This window comes from Centropristis striata, chromosome 5 (assembly GCF_030273125.1).
Source record: "Centropristis striata isolate RG_2023a ecotype Rhode Island chromosome 5, C.striata_1.0, whole genome shotgun sequence".
NCBI lineage: Eukaryota > Metazoa > Chordata > Actinopteri > Perciformes > Serranidae > Centropristis > Centropristis striata.
The window spans coordinates 8,139,092-8,157,074 of record NC_081521.1 but is presented as its reverse complement, the minus strand read 5'-3'; the positions used below and the strand labels follow the sequence as shown (position 1 = coordinate 8,157,074).

At 39.4% G+C, this 17,983-nt stretch overlaps 1 protein-coding gene across 1 annotated transcript; it reads left to right on the top strand.

Moving 5' to 3' along the window:
* Positions 1-4,964: 4,964 nt before the first annotated feature.
* On the top strand, positions 4,965-11,426 carry LOC131972268 (C-reactive protein-like). Its single transcript, XM_059334072.1, has 4 exons — positions 4,965-5,042; positions 5,123-5,189; positions 7,931-8,138; positions 10,783-11,426. The coding sequence occupies exons 2-4, from the start codon at positions 5,138-5,140 to the stop codon at positions 11,186-11,188; spliced, it is 666 nt and encodes a 221-aa protein (XP_059190055.1). The 5' UTR covers positions 4,965-5,042; positions 5,123-5,137; the 3' UTR covers positions 11,189-11,426.
* Positions 11,427-17,983: the final 6,557 nt, after the last annotated feature.

Genomic DNA, 17,983 nt, shown 5'->3' with positions numbered 1-17,983 from the left:
TTGGTCAACTACACATTTCGACTGTGTTCAGCACCTTCCTAATTACACAAAATATGACATGGTCGTTTCTGTGGCAACGTTGTTAAAACATTTGTATTCATTAAAGTAAATTAAGACCCACAGTGGAACACAGGAACTTGATTTAACAAGTTTTCACGGTATTTGAAGAGGCTCTACAATGTATGTAAATAAAGCTATTGTTCAATCTTATTTTTTTACAACATTGTTACTGAAAATGTTTGGATCACATCAGCTGTGCCGGTGTTGTGTCCTTTCTGGTTTCCACACCAACTGGTTGCTGTACTGTGTACTGTGTTTTGCCTCAGTTAGCAGATTCGTCACATATTTAATAAACATATAACTGGCGATTTCCAGGTCGCATCTCCTCTCTACTGTGGATAATATTGTTGTATAAGTTAACACTACATCACAGCCGCCCATAGATAAAAAGATAGATACAAAGAAAGCATGAAAATATAATGTTTGCATGATCGGTCAGAGCTGGATTCAAATTCACTACAGCAAAAATTCACTGTTTTATGAACGATCGCCTCTACCGTGTGAGCTACTTAAACTTGGCTCTTCAGTTCACAGCAAGAATTATATTGCATAAGAATCTTACTTAGGCGCCCAGGGGCAAAATTTTGTTTTGGACTGATCTAAAACAACTGGTTACTTTGAGCTGCACATACTGTCAGCGCTACCTTTTGCCTTTTGTGAAAACACTTGAACATGTATATTTCAACAATATCATAATCAGGATGGAGCAATTCAGTTCAATCACCAACATTTAGCATGTTCGGGAAGTTTTCGATGTGCAGCTCAAGGTAACCAGTTGTTCTAGATCAGTCTTATGTAATATAATTCTTGCCACTATGTTTAAGCTTAAGTAGCTCATATTGTAGAGCTGCTGCACATTGAGCAAATTTATTTTGCTGTCGTGGATTCGAATCCAGCTCTAACCGATCTTGCAAATATTATATTTTCATGCTTTCTTTTTATTTATAGGTGGCTGTGATGTAGTGTTCACTTATACAACAATATTATACACAGTAGATAGGAGATGTGACCTGGAAATCGCCAGTAAAATGTTTATTAAATGTGTGGTGAACATAACACCGGTGTGTGGGTGACATGGTGGTGACAGAGTGCTAAAATTTTAATTTGTTAATCAAATTACTCCACATGGCTCCGTTATGTAAACAAACATCAGTAATGTAATTTTTTTTCAGATCTTTATTAACAGTGACGGAAATACAGGCATTCAGTATATAAACAAGACATACAAAGAAAAATGTCAGTTACAGTATATGTATAATTAAATATATATATATATATAAAATAACATAATAAGGCACATAGGGTATAAGGTTCTTCCCTTTATATTATTCTGGGGTTTCTGAAAATAAGTTTTTAAAGTGTATGAGAGTGTGTTCACATTTCTTATTTGACGTCAACTCTAAAGTTTCGATATAAAATTTCAATTCTATTGTGAAAACACTGAAGTTAGGGAGGGATTTGGAAAACTTCATCTTTTGGATTTGAAACTTACCCATCAAAAGCATAGGATTTGTTATAAAGCATACTGTTTTGTTATTAGATTCACATTTTGAGATAATATCTATTGCGGCTTTCCTGTTCCTTAGAAGTCTCTTGAGAGGCAGAGAATAGGTCCTGTATATTTGTTTGACGCGCTGCTGCTGCTCCAAGGAAGCACACTGAGTCCAGAGAAGTTTAAGGTGTTTTAATGATAATCAGCGACTTTACACGCACGTATGATGTTGATTGTGTACACTTTATGGCAAACGTGTATCAAAGCAGATTACAAAAGCGATAACAAAGGCGGTCAACAAAAATTACGGCTACCTAGACTGGCCACTCCCTCCTCCTGTGCAGGTGAAGCACACTCTGATATAACCTACCTGTGAGCTGTCAACTCCGGTGCTCACGTGACCCGAAACCATGGCAACAAGACAAACAAATTAAACACAAAATAATCAATCAATGAAGCAATATATGGCTCCTACAATATCTTTAGGTTAAAAAATGATGGGCTGTCCAGTCAGAGTATGAATTTTTCCATATCCCTCCAATATATAGATGACAATGGGAAAACATAAAATAAGTGTAAAGTTGTCTCTGGCTCATCTACACAAACAGTGCACATTTCGCTTACATCAGCAACCTGGAAATTGATTCATCACATGGGTAAATATTATTTCATTAGAAATCTTAAGCCTCCTAATTTTTTATGAACATTGTGTGGAATAAAATTCCATAGTGACTCTGGTAGTACAGTGTCCATCTCCGGCAGTGAAAGGCGGGAGGTAACGCTAGCTTAATTGGTAGGGTAAATTAATCGCTAATTTATGCTTTGTACTGTTAATACAAAATGTGTTACCTAAAAAATCATTGAAATGAAATCAGAAAAACGATGCAGTTTGTTTGTTTTTCCGATTTGGTTTTGAAACAGAATAACCAAAGAACGAACCATACACGGACTATTTACCCGGACCATTTTCCCGCTTCCGATGTGTCGACGTCATATCAATAAATGAGAAACGAAAAAAGGAATTTGCAAAAACCAAATAACGGCCGTTATTTCATTTTGTTTTTTTGGTTATTTCGTTTTTTGATGCTGATAGCAAAATCATTTTTTCCGTTTTTGGTTTAAAACGAAAAAAGGAAAAGAGGGCACTGTTTTCGTTTTTTTGTATTTTCGTTTGGACAGAAAAAGGAATTATACTATGGAACCCGGACCTGAAACCCCTGAGCTTTAAAAATTGACAATGTCCAAACAATAATAATTTGTTGTTTCCCTGATTGCTTGGGGACAGAGGGCAGTTAGACTTAAATGTATTTGTGAGGTGTCAGTCGCGAACAGCTCCCATTTAGGCCTAAAAAGTCTGGAAAAAAAGCCTGTAAAACCTCTGGGCGATTTTAACATAACCCCCTAAAACCTGAAGTTTTTCTAGAAATTCAACAGCAGTTTTAGCGCCTACTAAATAATCGATTTTTCAGCCTTTGTAGCAGAGAGAAATGAAATTCAAAAAGTATTTGAGAGCTTATAGCTGTTATATCTGAGCTCTCTCCGCTATAGTCGTCTTCCGCCATGATTAAACTTCTGGAAAAGTCCCATGATGCATTGCGACACTCCCACATTTTGGTGGACCGAAAATAGGTGGAAAAAACTACAAATACTACAAAACGACGCATCTGCTTTCCCGGCTTTAATGGTAGAATAACGCAACAGCGCCCCCGGTTTTAATGGTAGAAATGCGGTAATGCTTTCCCGGCTTAAATGGCTTTTCTCGTTAGGAAAAGTAGCCGTGGGTGCTGCGGACGCTGATTATGGGTGTCACGTTCATGCTGTGCGAACAAATCATGTGAGGATTGACAAGGATCATACCAACAGGCAGGGAGGGGCGGGGCCTAAAACTGGTGCTGCTGTTTTGCCCATTTAATTATATTTCTTTTTTATTGTTTTTTTGTTATTATTTTTTACTTCTAAAATATTTTGTTTTTTTTGTCCAGATGTCAGTAGTTGGCATAAACAAAGCACATTTACTTGATTGCTGTATTTAATTTCTATTTTTTCAGTACTTTTACTTTTTTTGTTAGGTATGTTTGTTTGAATAAAAAAAGATTAAAATGTCAATAGCTGTCCTTTTTTAATTTCTATGCGTTTTTATAGGCATTTTCTATCGAAATGTTTACAGGTTTAACCCCTTATCATTCTGCCCCCTTTTATTGAGCAATGGGGGTTGTGGGCATTGGATTTTAAGGGGGAGACAGCAGGTCAACAATGACTGCCACATTCATAGAAGGGGTGTACATCATCTGAAAGCTGGGGATTTTAGATTCATTTGAGATACATCATCTGTGTGTCAAGAGGACCACTTTGAAAATCGCCATGCCAAATCACCTGGCAAAAAAAGCCTGCTTTAGCCATGTGAATATATATCTATATATGTATATATATCTATATCTATATATATATATATATATATATATATATATATATATATATATATATACTACCGGTCAAAAGTTTTAGAACACCCCAATTTTTCCAGTTTTTTATTGAAATTCAAGCAGTTCAAGTCAAACGAACAGCTTGAAAGGGTACAAAGGTAAGTGGTGAACTGCCAGAGGTAAATAAAAAAAGGTAAGCTTAACCAAAACTGAAAAATAATGTACATTTCAGAATTATACAAGTAGGCCTTTTTCAGGAACAAGAAATGGGTTAACAACTTAACTCTATGGAGTCTTGGGCTATTTTGTCCATTTTTGAATTCTTTTCATGTCTTTGTAAGTCATTTTGGTAATTTTGTGTCTTTTTTTGTCATTTTGTGTCTTTTGTCATTTTGTGTCTTTTTTTGGTAATTTTGTGTCTTTTTTTAGTCCTTTAGTCCAACATAAAATGTGATTTTGAATCTTTTTTTTACTTTCAAAACACTATCATGCTCAATCAAGAATTTTAAATGTTGCAAATGTGCATTCATTTTAGAGTACAATGAGACATTAAACCGCATCATTTTCAATTAAATTCTGGAAAAGTTGGTGTGTTCTAAAACTTTTGACCAGTAGTGTGTGTATATATATATATATATATATATATATATATATATATATATATATATATATATATATATATATATATACATATATATATATATATATATATTTATACACTGAATTTCAGGTCTTCATTAAATGTAAGCCATAATCATTATAATTAGAAGAAATTAAACATAAATAAACTTTTCTATGATACCAGGACTAAATAAAAACTACAAAAAGGCTGCATATCAACAATTGAGCTCTCAGTATTTGCCCCCTTAGGCTAAGGACAGCAAACTACTGAGAAGCCCCTTTCACAATACCTGGAGTTTTACGCAATATATTTGCCTGTCCTCAAAACACAGATGTTATCCAATCCCACCTACACAGTCTTTTCATCTCATGCCAATGCCAACATACATAATGACTATAAAAACCTGTTTTCGAATTGTCTTTGGCAAAGCCTTCACAGCTGCACAGTATGTATTGCTCCATCTATATCTATATAAAATCTATTCTACTACATTTTCCTTAAGTTGCATGACTTCATTTTCTGCAGGTTTTCTTCATCAAAATGCGATTTTCAGCTGTCCTGTTCCTCGTTTCCGTCTCCGTAGTCTTGGCCGGTAATTGTATACCTTCCCTCAGTGTCTTTATATGCATATATGTGTGTGTATAAAATAATACATTTAATGTTCCTATTTTACTTTCAGGGCATTGGTCTGCAATTTTAACTTGAGCTTAAACAATTCATTATTTAATAAGCAGAAATTAACAATTTTATAGCTGATTACTGTAATGATTTAAGAAAGTGTTTCATGCATGCATGTATAAATAAATGAAAAAAAATTGAATATTTGCTGTTTAGCTCCATTGTTGTAAACCGTTTGAGTTTGGGACTTTTGGCCAGACAAAACAAGATATTTAAACTAGGGCTGGGACGATAAAAAATTTGTCTAATTAATTAGAGGCTTTGTAATTAATTAATCGCATTTTAATCGCATATAAATATTTGACCTGTGAACAGTGAGAAGTCATTTTTTTCACATGGATTTTTAGTATACCATTGAATAATGACTGAATACATAAGCTTAAGCAACAAAAATATTGTTTATTTTTGTTCAAGTCCAACAGACCAGTGCAATTCTTGCCATTAAATGTAGCAATAGCATATTTATAAATATAGTACATTTCATAAATGCAGGTAGCCTATAGGTAGGTAGACCTTCTGTAAACTAGAATACTTTGTTTTTTGAAGTAAAACACAATCCACGCTAGCTAGCACACCAGCCGCTAGCTGCTACATGTTTAGCATTGAGGTGATACTTGAGGCTGGATGTGCTGCGGTGAAATGTGAATTCCTTGTTGCCTAGCAACACAACCATGCTCTTATGGACGCTTCCATCCGTTGGTTTTTAGTAACTAAATGTCGCATCATCCACGGGGCCAACCAAAGGTCTCATCAGCTTCTTCCTTCATGTTCACTGTGGTTTGCTGTTGTCTCAACTAGTGATGTGCGGATCGATACTGAAATATCGATACTTCCGATACCAGATCTGTATGCTCTAAAATCGATTCTCAAATGAAAATATCGATAATTTTGATACTTTTTTGATACTTCGGTCATTTATGGTAATGTATATCATTAAGAGGAATACGGTGGAAAGTAACTAAACTATTCCGATCTTGTCTAAATGACACACTGCTGGTAGGAACTACTTTTTCTTCCGCCTGGGTAAGTGCCTAATACGTAAGCGCAGTGGCACGCTGCTGCTCACTCTTCTCTCTCTCAGTGTGTGTGTGTGTGTGTGTGTGTAATTCAATGGCGGAGCGGAAAAGAAGCTATATTGTGAATGAGTCCGTATACTTCTGAGTTTAAAATAAATAGCTAAATAAGTGACTCTGATGTCTTGTATTCATTCTTAAGCCATTTGAAATACACTCTTTTTAGATTTACCAGGCACATTAGGTGTATTTGCACAAAGTATTGATATCGGATCGGTATCGCCGATACCAGCCTGAATTTTACTCAGTATTGAATCGCAAAGGAAAACGGTGGTATCGAACATCACTAGTCTCAACTCATCAACGCTAGTTGGTGCTCCAGTATAATCGGTCCTCCTGAAACTCATCCAGTGAGAAACGTTCCGCTGTGTAAAAATAAGTGCGATTAAAATGTGTCAATTCTTTTAACGCGTTAATTTTTGTGTAATTAATTAATCTTAATTAACGCATTAAAGTCCTGACCCTAATTTAAATGGCATCCACTTGAAGTCTAGTAGCTTGTAATAGAAGCATGTAATTTATTTATTAATTCATTTTTTTGCATTTAACCAGAACAATTAACAATTGATTAATTATTGGTAGACAAACTAAAGATATTTAAGTTGCATCCCTCGGTGCATTTTAAACACTACTACTCGATTCATACATAGAATGAATATAGTAGTAGTGATACTTAACTAGAATGAAACATTTCATGTCTTAATTTATTTCATTTATTCTAATTATAATGATTAAGGTTTACATTTAATGACCAAAAACTCAAAAAAAATGAATATTACAAAAGACCAAAAAAGTATGTTTAATATGGAAATGTTGACCTCTGAAAAGTTTGTCCATCTATATGATTCAATGCTTGGTTAGGGCTTTTTGACTTGAATTACTGGAAATGGACTTTTCCATCATATTCTAATTTATTGAGACGCAGCTGTACATACCTGTATGACCCAAAGTTATTTGCATGTTATATGAAAAATGAAAAATTCAAGTACACTGTAAAAAATGTCTGTAGATTTTACAGTGAAAAACTGCTAAACTATGACAGTAAAACACTGTAAAATGATAAATGTGTCAACAATGAAACACCGTAAATGAATATATCTGCTAAAACAGTATTTTTTTTAATACATTACTCCACTGTAAATTACACTGACACAGTAAATATAAAAAATATGCTAATAAATTACAATCCCTCTCACTGTTAAATGTACTAAACACCATATATCTACACATTTCTTTTGATGGAAAAACCTTTTATTTTTTACGGTAAAATATGGAATAAAATTGCAATCTTAAACCTGAAACCAACAGTGCCCAAATCATTTTACCGTCATATTAGAAAAAGTTGCACCTTAATTATTACGGTAAAATTCTGGCAACCACAGCTGCCGTTTTTTTTACCTTAAAAACAACAGGTTTTTTTTTTCTTTTTACAGTGTAAGTTCAAATCAATTAAAATGCATTATTTTTGAAACATACAGTGTACTTTGCACAGTAACTTCAAAACAGATCTAAAAAAATATTGTGTCAATCAAAACGTATTTCTGTTGCTCTTGGTAACTCTGAACATGTTCTTGTCTTTCAGGGAGTTTTCCCATGAAGAGCTTGGTGTTCCCCTTGCAGACAGACACCAGTTATGTAGAGATGGTCCCTCAGAGGCCCCTGAACCTGAGGGCCTTCACTCTGTGCATGCAACTGGCCACAGAGCTCACCGGTGAGCGTGAGATCATCCTGTTTGCGTACAGGACTGGCAACTATGACGAGCTGAATGTGTGGCGAGAGCTGGACGGCAGGTAGACTCAACAACACGCTCATATTCTGGTTTTCTACTCTCACTATACTGCTGTTACTATTTATTTACTATTTACTTTCACCACACTGTCATTATTACTACAAACACAACTGCTTTTACTTTCACTACTGCCACTACTACAAGTGATGTGTCATTCAGGAAAGATCTGTTCAAAAGAACACATTTTATATCAATATATATATATCAAAACCTGCGGTTTATTGGGATTGGTGTGCTATTACTTTTCTCTACAGAATACGTCGCAAAAAACTGCCCAAAATTTTGCATTGAAATGAATGGGACGGCCGACAAAAAATGAGCGAAAAAGAACAATAATTGGAGATTTTTAAACGTCTACTTCTCCGGCATAATTTCACCTAGAGACTCCATTTAAACTTTAAACAGTAGACACTCGTCTTGTGTATCGGTGTATTAATCCACGTTTCGATAGGTCATATAGTTTTTTATCAATCCCTGTTCAATGACCATGATCATTTTTGGAGAAATTCTGAGATTATAATGGGTGTGTATTGCACGGAATGTTCGTGTCACAGTGTGTGACATCATCGCCAGAGTGTAGAGGGAGAGAAAAAATTGTCAAAAAATAAATTAGAAAACTGCGCTCCAGGCCGCAAATTCCACTCTACAGAAATAATTTATACATAGAAACGTAGGAAAATTTGTCTTCTCCCTCACAATCCTCTGGTAAAGCTGTCAGAGTTATAGTTTGGGTGTAGGACGCACAGATGATCCACCAACACCACCAACAGCCTCATTGGGTCCCATATTAAAAACGCAGGAAGATTTCGGAAAAAGGGAGATTAACAGTTTTTTTTAGATCGCTCTAACAAAGCTATTTTTTCATTTTTCTTAAAAAAAAAACATATGTAGACGTTCAGGAAGAACTCAGGACGCTCAAAGTGAAGTCTGATCAATGATAGGTATTATGGTTTTGCCAAAAATGCTTTCTGTTTGAGGCCAGAAATTTCAGTCTGTCCACCTCTGCTGTCACTAAGCCGGAACAGGTGCCAGTTAATTCTTTTGATTGCTTTGATCTGATTGCCTTTGATCTTTGATGTGATTACAGTTACAGATACACACACACACACACACACACACACACATGCGCGTAAGCGTGCACACTCCTCACACATGCATACATATGCTTCAAACACACACACAGGTAACTTTATGCGATTTTCGCTACACACACACACACACACACACACACATATTGAGATTAAAGGGCATAGTTTGAAATCTCTGAAGAATCTCATCATAGTGTACACACACTGGCAGTAGCCCCCGTGGCCCTTTCAGAATTTCCCCAGAGGAAATTTTCTAGTTCTTCCTATTCCTGTATTTACCGCAGTTGGCAACCAGCGTAAAAGGTCCAATACCACCACCTTCTGCTCCAGAGCTCCATCTCGAATGAACAAACTGCCTTTCACTGTTACTACCAAGACTGCTATTATGACTATTACTACTAAAAACAATACAACTACTTTAACCATCTATTACAACTGCAAATACTTCTATTATTGCGACTAGTACTAATACTACTGCAAAATATATGCATCCATTATTACTAAGAACATTACTGGTACTGATTATACAAGTGCTGATAACATTACTACAAACAATAGGCTACAACAACTACTACAAACATTACAACAACTACAACAGGACACTACCCTACACGTTCTTCTACAAACACTAGGACTAGTAAGACTCCTGCTGCTGCTGCTAACAATACTTCTTCAAAAGTTACTACAACCATCACTACTACAACAATTGTTTATACTACTATTACTACAAACAGGCTTCACAACTAACAATACTACTTCTACAACAGTCAGTAAGTTTACATGCACCCTAAAAAAACCAAATTATTACCCTAATCCGACTACAACATGACGAATGGAGTCAGTCTGGCTAATGTCAGTGTTCTCTAACTCCGATCAGTACACCCAGATAATGCGATTGGAATAGGATTTTTGCCAACATGTATGACAAGACAACGCATGTGCGCATGCACCACATGCACCACATGCTCCACCCCCTACCCCGGGTATGACCCCTGAAAAAAAAAACATCCAAGAAAGCCGGTGGCAGTAGCCAGTCAGTAGTGACGGCACAAAGTGTTGAACCTAAGACAGGCTGGTGTTGTAGCCCTCCAACAGCATCCCCCATTCTTGTCTGCCCCCTTAAAATCACCACTCATCTTGTTGTTCGAAAATGCCGGTTTCCCGCCTTTCTCCACTTGTTTATTATGATGTAATAAGTCAACTGGAAAGGGGGCCGTATTAACCCACTGAAACAACACATATCGCCACCTAGTGTTGAGGAGGAGAACACGTTCCCGTCAGTTATCAGTTTCTTGTAAACTGGGTCAAGGACAGAAGTCCGCTTAAACGGAAAAATTGAATTTTAAGCATAGCTCGATTAAACTGTGCATGTAAACACACTGACAAAATCACAAGTACTTCTACAAGCACTACTACTAACAATAAACAACATGACTACTAAGTGGTAGTATAACTACAACAAAAATAGGCTACACGACTAACAACACTATTACTACAAATGTGTATTTTGCATAGTTGAACCCTCTGGACTCATATTAATTGTATATCTGTGTTTAGATTGTCCTTCTACCTAGCGGGAGACGGTGTTCAGTTCCGAGTCCCTGAGCTTAGCGCAATGAGGACCCACCTATGTGTCACCTGGGATTCCAGTTCAGGTGCGGCGGCCATCTTCATGGACGGAAAGAAAAGCTTGACCAAAATTTACAAGCAGGGTCACACAGTTAGCCCCGGAGGCAAGGTTATCATCGGACAAGACCCGGATAGTTATGTGACTGATTTTGAAGCCAAGCAGAGTTTTGTTGGTGAGATTAGTGATGTTAATATGTGGGACACTGTCCTTCCAGACAGCACCATCCAAGACATGTTCTCTGGAAAGAGAGTACAGAAAGGAAACATTTTTGACTGGGAAACTACAGACCTTAAAACTCATGGAGAGGTAGTGGTAGTTAATGGTGAGGTCTAGCTATCATGCTCAGACTATTAACCTAATTAGTCAGAAATGTCAAAAGCTCCTTCAGTTGATTTCAATTTGTGCCAATTACTTTTCCAGCCTTTTGTGGCCCCTGTCCCAACTTTTTGGAGATGTGTTGCCATAAAAGTAATAATGAACAAATATTATCCATGAAATGGTAAATATCTCAGTTTGATATGTTGTTTACGTTCTATATGGAATAAAAATGTGGGTTTGTAAGATTTGCAAATCATTGTACTCTGTTTTTATTTATGTTTTACTCAACGTCCCAACTTCATTGGAATTGGGGTTTGTAATGTCAAATAAGGCAATATTAAGCTATGCAAATTCACATTAAACCTTTGACATACGGCATATGTAGACAATGATAATTTGTTGATCATAGTACACATTTCAGCTTTGCCTTAAGCCAGAAGAAAGAAATGTCATGTATAACATATAAAACGCATACTAACCAGGCAATGTACACAAGCCAAATGGCCTACTTACTCATACATTCACACAATACTATATCTGAAGTCATATAGGCTGAAGCAGCAAAGCAGCAACATTGGCAGGTGGGTTGCAAAGTACACCAACTCCTCAGTCGCATAAAATGATGCTCATTTACCTCAGGGTGCAACCGTAACAACAAAGTTTATGCAATTATCTCAAAAACAGCTTTTCTATGGTTGATACATTAATCTGTTTTGAAAATCTCCATAATTCTACATGGTCAAAATTGAGCTTTACCAAACTTGAGTTTTTATGTTTGGATACTTGCTCTGGGATTCCCTACACAGCCTTGGGATTTCCTGCCACTAGGGGGTGCCATGAATGTGAAAAGTTTATGTCACTTTATTGGCAACATGAATTCATACGAAATTCACTCCATGCTGGTGAGGGACCGCTGGCAAGCTGCTGCCGCGCCTCGCCCGCTGTTTTCGCTATTTTATATGTTTTATATCGATTCATCAAGTCTGTTTTTTTTTTATGAATATTGGACCTCAAACCCACCTGCTAGATTCGGCTTGCTCAATCTAACCGTTGCAACACCAAAACAGCAGTTTTGTCTCTGCCTGCCTGCTGACACTGCCTCACCACTCGTTAGCCTGAAGCTAGCTCACCTGTTGTGATTCCTGTGGCTCCTCTCCGCACTCTGTGGCCGGATAGCCTGCGCTGGTGTGCCCCACGAAGCACACCCGTCCGGACTGGCCCGCTGCCACCCTGCCTGCTCTCCCGGACGCTTACCTGCGCCCGCGGACTGCTGTCAACGCGGAGGACGCCACTTCCCTGCAACACCGCTACCTGACAGTGCTCACCTGCCAGCCGGCTAGCCTGCTGCTAATCCAAGACGCCGTCCAACCGGCTTCCCAGTCTCCAGCGAAGCTACAACCGACACGCTCCACTCCAGCTGCTTCCACTGCGCTGGCTCTGTGGCTTCACCATAACCACCTGGATCATCTACCACTCGATCACGCCGCTGCCGATTTCATATCAAGGATTTTTAACCTGCCCCTCTGGACTACACCATGTTTGACTCTGCATCTCTGCCGCTTCGTTACTCGGTAACGGAGATGTTACGTCTCTGGACCTTGTCAAAGACCCCCCCACCTCAGCTTGCACCCCACTACATTCTCAAACGACCGAGGTACGTCTACCGAGGCTCTGGTCGGAACTTTCAGTACACTCTAAACAACAACACCAACACAAACATCATCGGATCCACTGGGCCCCGCCCCCCTCCTCGCACTGCCCTTCCAGTCAATCCTGTCAATCACAGTGTACTATCCCCTCTGCTCAAAGCAACCCTTTATACTCCACTCACCTGTCTGAAATTCTGTCTGTTGAACACCAGATCCCTCAGTAATAAAGATCTGTTAATCGCTGACTTTATTGTTGACCGCAACCTGGACATTCTCTGCCTCACTGAGACCTGGCAACAACCAAATGACTTTTCTCATCTTAAGGAGGCTGTCCCACCGGGTTTCTCTTTTATTAGTAAACCCCGTGCTACTGGGAGGGGGGGTGGCCTCGCTCTTCTGCACCGGGATCACATCAAAGTCACTGCTGTCACAGTCCCCCATCACTCCTCTTTTGAATGTCTAGCTGTAAAACTCACAGGCCCTAAACCCACTATCATTGTCACCATCTACAGACCACCAAAACCCTCTGCTGTTTTCCTCAATGAATTCTCATCACTACTAACATCTGTATGTGCAATGTCCCCCACTGTTATCCTCCTCAGCGATTTCAACATCCACATTGACAACCCATCCAGTATCTTTGCTAAGGACTTCACATCACTTCTGGACTGTCTTGGTATCACACAACATGTCAACCTCCCAACCCATAACTTCATATGGACACTCCAACTCTCTCACACAGAGACAAAAAGTCCACTTGGATTTAATCTGCTATACTGACATCACTCCCACCAACCTTGATATCACTGATTTCCCCATTTCTGACCACTGCGCTGGCTCTGTGGCTTCACCATAACCACCTGGATCATCTACCACTGGACCACTGCCGATTTCATATCAAGGATTTTTAACCTGCCCCTCTGGACTACGCCATGTTTGACTCTGCATCTCTGCCGCTTCGTACTAGCTGTACTTTTTGACAATTGCACCCAATTACACAAAGCCAAAGAACAACGGACCATCTCCTTCAGAAACATCAAACATATTGTCACCACTGATCTCTCCACCCTGATCAGCTCCTACCCCAGCCCTCCCCCAGCATCCTCCCTGACTGACCTGGTCACTCATTACAATAACTGCCTCTCCTCTTCCCTCACCGCCCTGGCTGCTCTGAAAACCTGCTCAGTCTCATTCACTCACACTGCTCCCTGGTTCACCCCTGAGCTCCGCCAGCTCAGACTGGACTCACTGTACACAGCCAAATGTACTTGCACCACCTCCATCACTACAAGAATGCCCTCGCCACTGCCAAATCTTCATACTACTCCAACATCATCAACACTGGTACAGGTAACAATAGAGTCCTATTCTCAACAGTCAGCCACCTACTCCAGCCTCCTAAAACCCTCCCTCCAGACATTTCCACCGACCAGTGCACTGCCTTCTTGGACTTCTTCAGCTCTAAAATCAACACCATTCACCAACAACTGGCCTCATCTTGCACCCCCTCAAACGACCCACCCTGGATGACCACCACCGACCAACCTCACATCAGCCCCCTCTCTGACTTCACCCCAGTATCAGAACACACCATCGTGGAACTCATCCATAAGGCTAAAACCACCACCTGCCAGCTCGATCCTCTTCCCACCTCCCTTGTCAAAGCATGTCTGCCGTCCATTTCCCCCATAATCACCAACATAATTAAGTCCTCCCTCACTACTGGTACTGTACCCCCCACTCTCAAACTGGCTGCCATCACACCCATCCTGAAAAAACCCGTTGCTGACCCAGCTGACCTTCACCACTATCGACCCATCTCCAACCTCCCCTTCATCTCTAAAACACTTGAAAGGGTGGTCGCCGCACTACTACAGTCCCACCTCGAAACAAACAATCTTCATGAACCCTTCCAATCCGGCTTCCGTCCAAAACACAGCACTGAAACAGCCCTAGTCAAAATCACCAACGACCTCCTCCGTGCAGCTGACTCTGGATTACTCACCATCCTCATTCTCCTCGACCTCAGCGCAGCATTTGACACCATCTCCCACCCTCTGCTCCTGGACCGCCTGGCTGGCATTGGGATCACTGGTGCTGCACTCTCCTGGTTCACATCATACCTCACTGACCGTCAACAATTTGTGCAATTAAGGGACCACAAGTCTCGGTGTCTGGGTGTCTCACTGGGTGTCCCCCAGGGGTCAGTCTTGGGTCCACTTCTCTTCACCATTTACCTCCTCCCCCTGGGCACAATCCTCCGTCACCATGGGGTCCATTTTCACTGTTACGCTGACGACACACAGGTCTACATATCCTCCAAACCCACCGCTGCCATCCCTCCCACCTCACTCACCACCTGCCTTGAAGACATTCGGAGCTGGATGAGCAGGAACTTCCTCAAACTGAACGGCAATAAAACTGAGGCCCTGCTCATCGGCTCCAAATCCACCCCACCAAATCACAACACACCCCAGCTCCACCCATCATCATCGACAGATTCCCTGTACCCTTCTCCTCCCAAGTCAAGAACCTCGGCGTCATTCTGGACAACACCCTCTCATTTGCACCCCATATTCAAAACATCACCCGGACTGCATTCTTCCACCTCCGCAACATCTCCAGACTCCGCCCATCACTGACCCAATCCAGCACCGAAATCCTGGTCAACACATTTGTCACGTCACACGTATAACTGGACACTACTTCACTTGCTTTTATCACATTGTCTTGTTTTTTACCATGTTGTGTTGTTTTTAGCATGTTGTCTTGTTTTTAAAGATGTTTTAAATTTTAGACTTTGTAAGGTGACCTTGGGTGACATGAAAGGCGCCTATAAATTAAATGTATTATTATTATTATTAATTCCATTTGCACAATCTGGAGTCATGATTCAGCTTATCCATAAAATTTGGTAATAATTATTTCTTCCATTGCAATAGCTGTATATTTTTCACCATCCTGACAAATAAATATTTTTTTCTGTCTCTTTTGCTATTTTTAATATTCAATATTTGTATATCTGTATTCTTAATTTTTGTATGAGAGAGATAAGAGCCAAATCAAATAAAGAAGATTCTGATGATTGAAAAATCCCAAAAATCTAAATGAATGACCTGTGTTTTTTAGCACCTCTACTGAATATTTTTTAGCTACTGAATAGTGAAAAGGTTTGCCTAACTGCAACTTAATGTCATTTCAGTAGTCTGTCGTGCTAAATTTTTCATAAATAAGCAAAACCAACAACATCTATATCTCCAACTGTCTTTATTGGACAGATTGTGAGACAGTGAGCCCAGTACAATGATGTATGATTTATAACAAACATTTCGACAATGTAAATGTAAGTTTAAAAAAAGATTAAAAAAACAGCCAATTGATGTCATCGCCTCACACAAGACGGTGTGTGGAACACATCACCAATGGCACAGTAACAAAATAAGTGGAAATATTCACTGTGACACCACCCATTCGTTTGTGGACCTCTTGTCTTGGTGGCCATTGCCTTTTTGTTTGTTTTTTTTGCAACTAGTGAATCCATTGGGGAGCCCTAATGACACTACGTAATTATCTAATGCTATCCCAGTGATTGGATCTGCCTGAGAACCGACCTAAACAAGTGATTGACATCATATTCTTGCCATAACAAGTTTTACTTTGGTAATATATCAAGTGAGAAGTAATCTAATTTTGTATTGAGATAGATAGGACCGGAGTTCTTAAGGCTTAAGGCACTTTCACATTTGTGTCACTGCTCAGAAAGAGAGGCTGGATCCAGATCATTGCTACTTTCAGATGTATTTTTCTGCTAATTCAGCTTCTATGTTGTTTAAGCAAACCAGGGTTGCCGCGGGGTTTTAAGAAGTAGTACATGAAATTAGCCAAAAATAAGGCCATTAAAAAGTAATAAATGTCATCTCTACGAGGTATTACATTTTCGAACCATGCGCTGCTAAGTGCCAGCGGCAGCACAGTCCAAAAGACTGCAACTGGAGCCACAGACAGAAAACTCTGTGCAAACCAACATTGCAAGCTGAGATTCCAGAGTTTCCGCTATATTTTTTTGGTAGCGGCGCTATATTATGTCCGCCGCTACTTCAAAAAAGGGGATTGCTGGCTAACTAACGTTTCTGGAAGAGAACAAAGCACACTGCGGCCAGTCAGCCTCCACTTGTTGGGCGGCTGTGGCTCAGTTGGTAGAGTTGGTTGGCCCCCAACCGAAGGGTTGGTAGTTCGATCCCTGACCATGGCAGCCTGTCGAAGTATCCTTAGTAGCAAGATGCTGAACCCCAAATTGCTCCCGATGCTGCGTTCATCGGTGTGAGAATGAATGAATTCCCAATCATGGCAGGTGGCACCGTTTAGGGTAGCCTCTGCCACCAGTATGAATGTGTGTGTGAAAGGGTGAATGAGTCAGTCTGTAGTGTAAAGAGCTTTGAGTGGTCGCAAAGCGACTAGAAAATCGATATATAAGTGCAGGTCCATTTACCATTTGTATTCATGGTATGTATCATGCATGTATCTACTAAGCCTTATAGTAAGAAACGTGTTAGACCAGCCTTCAAAATAAAAGCAAACACATGTAGCTTTCAAAATACAAGCACATGGATGTGTTAACGGAGTCCACCACATAATTTACAAGAAGACTGTTAAAATATGATGCCTTGAATAAATAGAAGAACCCTTATTCTCTTTTCCAACAATTCATTAAAATATGCAATGATTAAGATGGAATGGTAGCATTAGAGTGTGCGGGAGGCACCAAATTTAGGCTTTTTGGACAATAAATGTATTATTTGTTCGGGTACCCCCATTATAGTCCCAGAAAATCCTGGTGGAAACACTGGTTCTAAAGCGTCTTTTACAGCCAATTGTCATTTTTTATACTTTATAGATTGCTGATTGATATTTACACGGTCACACCAGCGAGGGGGGAAAACCCTTCACCTCTGCTGCTGAAAAAAATCCTAGTGGAAACACTGGGTTTTGTGGTTACAGTGGTAATTAGTTGCAAGTTACCTCTTTAAATCGTGATGGAATTTGTTACTCCTTTACTTAGCACTTTACTTTTGACTTTTTACACAAGTCCTGTCATTAGTAATTATTAACTTTTTGAAACCTTCGTTATTCTGTGCCCCTTCATTGAGAAAGAATGTTAGAG

Excerpts from the sequence above, each read along its gene's own strand:
- LOC131972268 (XM_059334072.1), top strand. The coding sequence starts at position 5,138 with ATGCGATTTTCAGCTGTCCTGTTCCTCGTTTCCGTCTCCGTAGTCTTG. Across the intron at positions 5,190-7,930 it reads CGTCTCCGTAGTCTTGGCCG|GGAGTTTTCCCATGAAGAGC; the intron begins GTAATTGTATAC and ends CTTGTCTTTCAG. Across the intron at positions 8,139-10,782 it reads TGGCGAGAGCTGGACGGCAG|ATTGTCCTTCTACCTAGCGG; the intron begins GTAGACTCAACA and ends ATCTGTGTTTAG.